The sequence below is a fragment of the Passer domesticus genome, chromosome 11, assembly GCF_036417665.1.
Source record: "Passer domesticus isolate bPasDom1 chromosome 11, bPasDom1.hap1, whole genome shotgun sequence".
Taxonomy (NCBI): domain Eukaryota; kingdom Metazoa; phylum Chordata; class Aves; order Passeriformes; family Passeridae; genus Passer; species Passer domesticus.
The window spans coordinates 1,619,965-1,630,211 of NC_087484.1; the positions used below are offsets into that span (position 1 = coordinate 1,619,965).

The 10,247-nt window shown below is 47.9% G+C and overlaps 1 protein-coding gene across 4 annotated transcripts in view; it reads left to right on the plus strand.

Annotated features, from left to right (window-relative positions):
• Positions 1-10,126, plus strand: part of SCHIP1 (schwannomin interacting protein 1) — an 83,668-nt gene extending 73,542 nt beyond the window's left edge. For all 4 annotated transcript variants that reach the window (XM_064385084.1, XM_064385085.1, XM_064385087.1 and 1 more), the window contains 6 exons: positions 3,926-4,044; positions 6,065-6,182; positions 6,784-6,981; positions 7,761-7,884; positions 8,125-8,218; positions 9,519-10,126. In XM_064385084.1, coding sequence (XP_064241154.1) covers positions 3,926-4,044; positions 6,065-6,182; positions 6,784-6,981; positions 7,761-7,884; positions 8,125-8,218; positions 9,519-9,570 — 705 coding nt within the window. In that variant the 3' untranslated portion in view covers positions 9,571-10,126. The remainder of the gene's footprint in view (positions 1-3,925; positions 4,045-6,064; positions 6,183-6,783; positions 6,982-7,760; positions 7,885-8,124; positions 8,219-9,518) is intronic.
• The last annotated feature ends 121 nt before the right edge of the window (positions 10,127-10,247 follow it).

The window sequence follows — 10,247 nt, forward strand, 5'->3', positions numbered from 1 at the left end:
GGAAGAAAAAAGGAGATAAAACCATTTAAAAACATTTTCTGTGCCCCTAGGTTGTTTGTAAAGCCCAGAATAGCCCTTGTGCAGTGCAGAGATAAAACGAGGCGCTGCCTGTGGCTCTGGGACTTTAAATATAGTCCTGGTCCGGGCTGGGAATGACAGAGCCTGGCAAAAATAGCCCTGGTGGCCTGGCCGAGTGTCCCAGTGCTCCTGAAGTGTCCCAGTGCTCCTGAAGTGTCCCAGTGCTCCTGCTGGGTGTCCCAGTGCTCCTGAAGGATTTGGAGCTGGAGGATGGGTGGGAAGGGATTCCCCCCTCTGCTCCCCTGTCCTGCAGGGCTGGCAGTGGGCAGGGCAGGGTGGGGATGGGATCCTGCCAGGACAGGATGTGGAGCTGCTGGAGGGGGGCCAGAACGGAGCTGCTGCAGGGCTGGAGCCCCTCTGGAGCCGGGCTGGGAGAGCTGGGAATGTTCCCCTGGAGAGGAGAATGTTCACCTCTCCAGGGAGAGCTCAGAGCCCTGAAGGGGCTCCAGGAGAACTGCAGAGGGACTGGGGACAAGGATGGAGGGACAGGACCCAGGGAATGGCTCCACTGCCAGAGGGCAGGGATGGGTGGGAGATTGGGAATTGGGAATTCCTGCCTGGGATGGGATTGCCAGAGCAGCTGGGGCTGCCCCTGGATCCCTGGCAGTGCCCAAGGCCAGGCTGGCCACTGGGGCTGGAGCACCTGGGACAGTGGGAGGTGTCCCTGGGACAGTGGGAGGTGTCCCTGGGACAGTGGCAGTGTCCCTGCCATGGATGGGGTGAGCTCTGAGGTCCCTTCCACCCCAAACCAGGATTCCAGGACTGTGGGACACGTGCCCTTTTCCCTGGAGCAGCCCCAGCCAGGCTGAGCTCTGTTCCCAGTCCAGGCTCCAGCACAGGCTCTGCTGCCCTTCCGAAGGGAAGGTCGAGGGGAAGAAGGAAAACATCCGCCCCAGATTGTTCTGTTTTCCCCTTAAAAATCAAAAGCAGCTTTTTGTTCAAAATCATTGTGAGAACTGAATTGTGCTCAGCTCTGCACAGAGCACAAATACTTTTATTTTTTGGGTCAGTGCCAAAATACACATTTAGGTACCACGGGGTTATGTTTTCCTTGGAGTTACCTTTGCATTTTGAGGATTTGACCCATTATTCCTTCTATACCAAGTCAGAATATTTCATTGTCAAAACCCACCTTGCTGTTTCCCTTCTCCATTTATATTTTTTCATACCCAGCTCTGGATTTTGAGTGCAGCTGTCAGGTAATTCATCCAAAGCCTAAAGTCCAGTTCCCTCAGGTATATTTTATTCCTTACTAACTGCTCCCCATTTTGTAATAACAAATAGGACTCTGGATTTCTTTATGGTCGTTAGCCTGCCTTGGAAAATGGGATATTCCCAGCTCAGTCCTGGGAGCAGAGTTACTGAGAATCCTCATTAATGACCTGGTGGAGAAAACAAATTGCATGTTGATTAAATGTACAGCTGTCAGCCTGGGAGCGGTGGGAAAGAGCAAAATTAAAACAGATCTGGAGAGACAGAAAGGAGGAGAAACGTCCAATCCTGCCTGGATTTTAGTGGGGAAGGAGCAGCTTTGGGAGCCCACGGAGGAGGTGGGGATGCTCTGGGGGCTGGAGCACAAGGAAAACCAAATTTAGATGGGAAGATGTGGGAGAGGATCCTCTGAGCTGGGAAAGGGGAAATTTCCAGGGCTGGGTGGAATATTGGTGCAGTGGCACAGCCAAGGGCACCCTGAGATGGGCAGCACGAGGAGCTGGCACCAACCTCCCAGTGCATTAAAAAATTATTTTCACTCATTTCTCCTCATTTTTTTCCCCTGTTCTGCCCTCCCCAGCAGGGCAGGCTATTTTTAATCCTAAATCTGTCTCCATGTGATTGAGATATTGATTATTGAAAAGTAAAAACACAATGGTCTGGGTAAAACCTCAGAAACCTGGAGCTCAGCCCAAAAACTCGGTGCCACTTGGTGTCGTGGGGTTTATTTTTATTATTTTAAGGATTCGAAATAAAAGGAGTTAGGTTATAAATGAATTATTTTGGTAAGGGATTGACAATTTAATGGGCAGGGTAATAATGTGTATAATCAGCACTGGAGCTGGAATTAAATCATTTGTTATTTTAGGTGAATAATTTGCATTTTGTCACACTTTCTTGTACAAAAAGTGCTTTATTTTTCCTGAGGTGGGATATGGGAAGCACAATTCCGTGCATTAACCCCACGGAAGCAGCCCAGCCTTGCCTGCTCTATTTCTTTTTGTTGTGTTTTCTGGATTGGGTATTAAGTGTTATTTTATAATTAAATGTTTGAGGCTTTCCAAGTGTTTCTTCCATCAATAACTTCCTGAATTTGTTGTCAGTGTTGGCACGTGACGCGTTAGTGACAGACACTGGGGGAGATTTTGAATCTGGAGCTGAGATTTGCACTTATAGCACATTGATTGCACAGTTATTGATCAGGGATTCATTGCAAATCGCTTCATTGATTGCTATTTTAAAACTCCTGTATTTATATTTTTATTTTTATTTTTATTTTTATTTTTATTTTTATTTTTATTTTTATTTTTATTTTTATTTTTATTTTTATTTTTATTTTTATTTTTATTTTTATTTTTATTTATTTATTGTTGTGCTTGTGGTTGTGGTTATATTTATATTTAAATTAGTTATAGTTATAGTTATAGTTATAGTTATAGTTATAGTTGTGTTTATATTTTTATATAAAAATACATTTTTAAACCCAGGGATAGTTTGATGACAATGATTCAAAATCCATCCCTGAGCACGCTGTCAGGAGAGGGATTTTTGTGGGGCTGGAAGCTGCTCAGGGAAGAGGAAGATGCTGATGGAGGTGGCTGTGTGTGGATATAGGGGAGTGTACCAGGATATTTCTATCAGCGAGTTTGGGGCGCAGTCAGATGCCCTTTAGGGTCCTTTCCAACCCAGACCAGGCTGGTTCCATGTGGAGAGAGATGGCACTGGGGGTTCCCAGTGGGATGTGCTCTGTGGCTGACCCAAGTGTGGAATGCTTGGGAGATGTTGGGTGTGCTGAGCTTGGTGTTGGGGCTGGTGGGACACGTCCCCTTCCTGTGCCCTGGCCTGGCATCCTTCATCCTTCATCCTTCATCCTTCATCCTTCATCCTTCATCCTTCCCTGTCCCCTCCCAGAGCTTCATCCTTCCATTTGTCCCTCCCAGAGCTTCATCTTTCCATGTATCCCTCCCAGAGTTTCATCCCTCCCTCTCCCGTCCGAGATCTTCATGCTTCCATGTGTCCCTTCCAGAGCTTCATCCCTCCCTGTCCCTTCCCAGATCTTCATGCTTCCATGTGTCACTCACAGAGTTTCCTCCCTTCCTGTCCCCTCCCAGAGCTTCATTCTTCCCTGTTCCCTCCCAGAGCTTCATCCTTCCATTTGTCCCTCCCAGAGCTTCATCTTTCCATGTATCCCTCTCAGAGTTTCATCCCTCCCTCTCCCGTCCGAGATCTTCATGCTTCCATGTGTCCTTCCCAGATCTCATCCTTTCCTGTCCCTTCCCAGAGCTTCATCCCTCCATGTCCTGTCCCAGATCTTCATCCCTGCATGTCCCTTCTCAAAGCTTCATCCTTCCATGTGTCCCTCCCGGGGCTGATCCCCCCCTGTCCCTTCCCAGACCTTCATCCCCTGTGTCCCTCCCCAGCTCCTGATCCCTGTGTCCCTTCCCAGAGCTTCATCCTTCCATGTGTCCTTCCCAGACCTTCATCCCCTGTGTCCCTCCCCAGCTCCTGATCCCCGTGTCCCTTCCCAGAGCTTCATCCTTCCATGTGTCCTTCCCAGACCTTCATCCCCTGTGTCCCTCCCCAGCTGCTGATCCCGGTGTCCCTCCCCCGAGGCTGACCCCTGTCCTCCCTGCAGGCCCAGAAGAATGAGCGTGAGTCCATCAGGCAGAAGTTGGCCCTGGGCAGTTTCTTCGACGATGGCCCCGGGCTCTACACCAGCTGCAGCAAGAGCGGCAAGCCCAGCCTGTCCTCCCGGTAAGGCAGAGCCCGGCTCCCCAGGGCAGCCTGGGAAGGGGGACATCTCTGCAGTGGGGACCACCCCTCTCACTGCCCTTCAACCAAATTCCTGAATTTTCCGTGCTTAGAACACCCAGATGTGTTGTGTGAACTCTTGTAAATGAGGGGGGAAATTCTCATTTAGCACGGGGTGGAAAGGTATTTGGATGCTGAGGGGATAAAGGGAATGAGGTGATGTTTTCTGAGTTAGGTTTCCTTCGGGTTTTTATTTAGGATTTGGAGCAGGGTGCCCAGAGCAGCTGGGGCTGCCCCTGGATCCCTGGCAGTGCCCAAGGCCAGGCTGGACACTGGGGCTGGAGCACCTGGGACAGTGGGAGGTGTCCCTGCCAGGGCAGGGTGGCACTGGATGGGATTTAAGGTTCCTTCCAACCCAAACCATTTGGGAATTCTAATTTCCAAACCATTCCATTTGGGAATTCCAACCTCCATGATTCTGGAATTGTGATTAATGATTGGAAAAGTGATTAATGCTCGGGAAGCACCAGAGGATGGACAAAATAAGCTTTAATGTGGCTTCCTGCCTCCCCTCCACATCCACGAGCTCTGCTCCGGACATGGCTCCATCCCTGGAGCTGCACATGGATTCCTCCCTTGGATTTTTAAGGCTTTTGCATCAAATGCACTCCAGAAAGTCCTTTTTGTGTTCAGCTGGAGCCCACAGCACTGGGGAAGCACCAAACACCTCCCATACTGGGAGTGAAGCTCTACCTGTTGCCATGGAATGGGAGAAGAAAGGAGGCTTAGGGAGGCAGAAACCCAGGAGGAATCCTGCTGTTCCAGGGGAGAGGTGCAGTTGTGCAATTAAATTGAGCTGTGGATCATTTGAAAGGGAAAACAGCTTTGCTGTGTGTAGTTACAGCTGAACCAGGAGCTGCTGTCTGGTAATTAGAGCAGGGCTCTAATTAATGCAGCTCATCAGGGTTTGGCAGCTGTGCCCCCAGAAATTGCCAGCTGTGCCTGAAGGATTTGGTGCTTGTTAATATTTATAATCCAGGAAAAGTCTTCCCTGTTCCAGGACCTGCAGGAACATTTGCAGGACGTTATTCCCATGTTTTTGTAGGGAATTGCAGGGTAGGATCATAGAATGCTGGGGTTGGAAGGGACCTTAAAGCTCATCCAATTCCCTGTCCATGGGCAGGGACGCTCTCACTATCCCAAACCCTGTCCAACCTGCCTGGAACAATTCCAGGGATCCAGGGGCAGCCACAGCTTCCTTGCCAGGATCTCACCACCTTCACTTGTTCATTAACAAACAATTATTAATCCTGTTTATTTTGTGGTAATGGTAACTAATAAATCCCACAGAAATAAAAGGGAAATAGGAGTTTGGTGTTCCAGAGGAGCAATGCAAGCTCCCAGCACTCTGGGAATGAGGAATAGCAGGATTTGGGGAGTTCTGCATCTCCAGTGGGTGGGGATGGATTGGGATCTCTCACCTGGGCTTTTCCCTCCTCTCAGACTGCAGGATTCCCTGATCCTGCATCCAGAGAAAATCATTCCTGGGGAGGGGAATGTGGGTGGGGTTAATCAATCCCAGTGGAGCAGGGGGGCCTGGAAAACACCAGAATAAACTCGTGTTACAGGAGTGTCTTGGAAACAAACAGTGAATAAATAACTTCCGCCATTGACAAAATATTTTATAATATATATTATTATATATGCTATTTATAGCTTTATACATTTCTCTGTAATTTTTCATTCTTTATTTGTAAATAATTTTTGTGGGTTTTTCATAGTAACACGTTCCATGTCTTTTATTGTATTTTATAGATTTTATTTAATCGGAATAATCAAAAATAATAATGACATTCCGAAATAAATATCATAAAAAATAATGAAAAGTCCCTGCAGTGTGGGGTAATTCTGCAGTTTATCAGTAGATGGTGGTAGAAGCCCTGTGACACTGAGCTCCACGCTGAGCTGGTGGCACTCCCAGCCCCAGGGGACAGCAGTGTCACCTGTGCCTGTGCTCCCCCAGGCTACAGAGCGGGATGAACCTGCAGATCTGCTTTGTCAACGACAGCGGCAGCGACAAGGACAGCGACGGCGATGACAGCAAGACAGAGACCAGCCTGGACACGCCCTTGTCACCCATGGTGGGTCTGGCACCTCAGCCTGCAGCAGGACAGCCACAGGGATCCCTGAGAGGCTGATCCTGTTAAAGCAGAACCCCAAACCCCAGCATTTCCAGCCCTCAGTAAATGTGAGATGCTGAGGGACAGATAATAAACCTCCCCTGCTGCTGTAGAGTTGATGCCTTCATGTGAACCCTTTCCTTTCCTTTCCTTTCCTTTCCTTTCCTTTCCTTTCCTTTCCTTTCCTTTCCTTTCCTTTCCTTTCCTTTCCTTTCCTTTCCTTTCCTTTCCTTTCCTTTCCTTTCCTTTCCTTTCCTTTCCTTTCCTTTCCTTTCCTTTCCTTTCCTTTCCTTTCCCTTTCCTTATCCAGCAATCCTTTTTGGGTGTAACACCACAGCCCCAAGTGTTTCCCTCCAGTTTAACCTTTCAACACTTTCTGATCTGCTGGGCTCCTCTTTCCCCATAAAGCTAAAGAGGCCTAGCTGGGAATCACTCTGATTTTTAAAGATAATCCCATGGATTAAGATAAAAAATAAACCCATGCCTTTCACAGTTTCTGTAGGAAAAAAAAAAACGGCACAAAAATAGGTCAAACTTTGCTGTGGCTTCTTTGCTCCCCCAGAGCAAGCAGAGCTCGTCCTACTCGGACAGAGACACGACGGAGGAGGAGTCGGAGTCCCTGGACGACATGGATTTCCTCAGCAGGCAGAAGAAGCTCCAGGCTGAAGCCAAGATGGCCTTGGCTATGGCAAAGCCCATGGCCAAGATGCAGGTGGAGGTGGAGAAGCAGAACAGGAAGAAGTCGCCGGTAGCAGATCTCGTAAGTGGGGCCGGGGCGAGCCCAGCCCGGGACATCCACACTCCGGTGGCTCTGGGTCACAGGGGTGGTGTGGGGGGACAGGAGGGTGGAGAAGGGGTTGGAAGGAGAAATGGGAGCAGGGAATGAGGTGCTGGAGGTTGGTGCTGCCTTGAGACTGCTCATGCTGTGAGCTGGAGCCTGTTCATCCCATGTGGAGCACTCCTGCCCCGGCCCAGGGCCGTCACCACCACCCTCACCCCCAGTTCCATCAAATATTCCTGCTCCTGCTGCCCTGGGAGCCAATTCCAGCAGATATTCCTGCTCCTCTGGGAGCCAATTCCAGCAGATATTCCTGCTCCTGCTGCCCTGGGAGCCAATTCCATCAGATATTCCTGCTCCTGCTGCCCTGGGAGCCAATTCCAGCAGATATTCCTGCTCCTCTGGGAGCCAATTCCAGCAGATATTCCTGCTCCTGCTGCCCTGGGAGCCAATTCCAGCAGATATTCCTGCTCCTGCTGCCCTGGGAGCCAATTCCAGCAGATATTCCTGCTCCCTTGGGAGCCAATTCCAGCAGATATTCCTTCTCCTGCTCCTCTGGGAGCCAATTCCTCCAAATATTCCTGCTCCTGCTCCTCTGGGGCCTCAGGCCCAGTTTTGTGCTGGGGGCTGGACTCCATTTGGCCTCTATGTGAGGGGGGGATGCAAAATTGAGGGGACAAACTGCTCAGAACTAGAAATAATGGTAAGAAAACAGTAAAATATTGGAAGGAAACGGTAAAATATTGAATATTTCTTTCCAGCTGCCACATATGCCTCATATAAGTGAATGCCTCATGAAGAGAAGTTTAAAACCCACTGACCTAAGGGACATGACCGTCGGGCAGCTACAGGTGATAGTCAACGACCTGCACTCACAGATAGAAAGTAAGTGGTAATTGCTTAATTGTTCTGGGCTCTGCCTGCTTTAATTGAGAGCAGTTCTCTGGGATAAATACAAATATTCCTCACGGGAAGGGCTGTCCAGCCCGGCCCAGCTGCCCAGGCCGGGGCTGGGCCCCCATCCCTGCAGGGGTTTCCAGCCCTGTGGATGTGGCACTTGGGGGGGACAGTCCCAAACTGGGGTGCCCAGGACAGCCCGAACTGAGCCCCTTTCCCCCGGGCCAGGCTTGAACGAGGAGCTGGTGCAGCTGCTGCTGATCCGGGACGAGCTGCACACGGAGCAGGACGCCATGCTGGTGGACATCGAGGACCTCACCAGGTGAGGCAGGGCTGGCTGCCCCTCACGGCTCCACCCGGGCTGTTCTCCAGCAGGATTTTGGGATCAAAGCCTTTGCCATCCAGGGTTTGGGGAAGGAGGTGTTCCCTGGGAGGGTGGGGAGGCCCTGGGGTGGATTTTCCAGGCTGATCCCTGAGAGTGCCCAAGGCCAGCTTGGACAGGGATCTGTCTTTGCCATCAGGAGGGTTGGACAAGGGGGAGAGCTTAGGAATCACTTAAATATTACTATTTTATAATGATATATTTTATATATCTTTTATATAATTATACAATAATGTAGATATTAGAAATAGTAATAATAATATATATTACATAATATATAAAATTATATAACTTCATATATAATCATATACAATAGTAATATATTATATATAATGTATATATTATTATATTATAGTAAGATACATTATATTAATTATATTATGTTATACTACATTATATTTATATTATTTTAACATATATAATTTTATTATATATAATACTATTGTATATATTTATTATATATAATACTATTGTATATATTTATTATATAAAATACTATTGTATATATTATATAATATAAAGATAATACCATTTTCTAGCTACATAATAATTAATACTAATAATGATTTATAATTGATAAGACAAAAAACCTTGCAGGATATGGGCGGGTTCCCTTAAGGGCTCCATCCCCTGGCAGCAAGGCTCAGGAGGCATTTTTGTTTAGGATAATTAGGGATGGGCTTTAGGAATATAAAATGCTCCCAAATATTCTGAGTATTTCATTCAGAAATGCAAAGACTGGGGATGAAAGGAGCTGGAAAAGAAGAGACCCTGGGTGGTGTCAGCACACCAGGACTGTGATTCCACACTGAAGCATTAGAGCTGGGGAAAAAATGGAGATGAGGTGGGGAGGGGAAGGTTTGGGGTGGGAGCTGGGGCTGAGGCAGTGCCACCATGTCCTGGCTTCTCCTCCTTCCCTCTGGGAAGGGCTTTGCTTCCTCCCTGCAGCTCCTGGCACTTCCAGAAGTGGCAGTTTTGGGGTGTTGGGGGCACTGGCTGTGCCATGTGTTATCTGGGGGGTTTTGAGGTTACCCCCTCTGTCATTTGGGGGTGAAAGTTCTGCCCATCCCTGTGGGAAGGGAGGGAAAAATCCCAGGAGCCCCAAACCAAACCCAGATCCAGAAAAACTTGGTGTTTTTCTGTGGGAAAACTCAACTCCCAGCTGGGTGCTGGAGCAGGGGGTTGGGTTTCCCAGCTTTTCCTTGGAGAGCAGGGAATAACAGCCCCCTCCTGCCCCCAGGCACGCCGAGAGCCAGCAGAAGCACCTGGCAGAGAAGATGCCAGCCAAGTGAATCCCTCCTCCTGCCTCTGTCCTGTCCAGGGAGTTCCAGTGTTGCTCATTGACCATGTCCCAAGCTTCTGTCTGGTGATTGGCCTCTGCTTCTTAATTTATTTTAATTTTTTTACTCGTGCCACTAAATATCAGGCATTTTAATAATAATAATATTATTATTATTATTACAGAAACAAAGAGAATTGTACAGTACTTATAACATTATAAATCATGGGCGAGAAGAGAGGGTAGTTTAACTTTATTTTTGGTTGTTTAGAGATTTTTTGGGTTGGATGATATTTTACCATTGACTACTTTTTTATTCCTCACTGTAGTTTTGAAATAAAGAACCTGTTCTTGACGGTGCTATACAAGTCAACAAAAAATCCATGCCTGCCTCGTAGTGACGTCGTAGCTTTCAGTAATCTGTACATTTTACTCAGTTCTCAACATTTTGGGGAATGTTGACTACCTGACATTCATTTTTAGGTGTGCTATTAACACTCGGTGGGTGCAGAGAGTTGGAAGTTTTCTGTATAAAGCTGTAAAATAAAAATTACCACCATTGTTTCCTATGACACGTCTGTTTGTTGCCAAGGGGGTGGATTTGCTGGTGGATCCTCCAACTAAATGTATAAAAAAAACCTTTTTTTTGCCTTGCTGATCACACGGAACTGCGAGGAGAGAGGGGTTTTG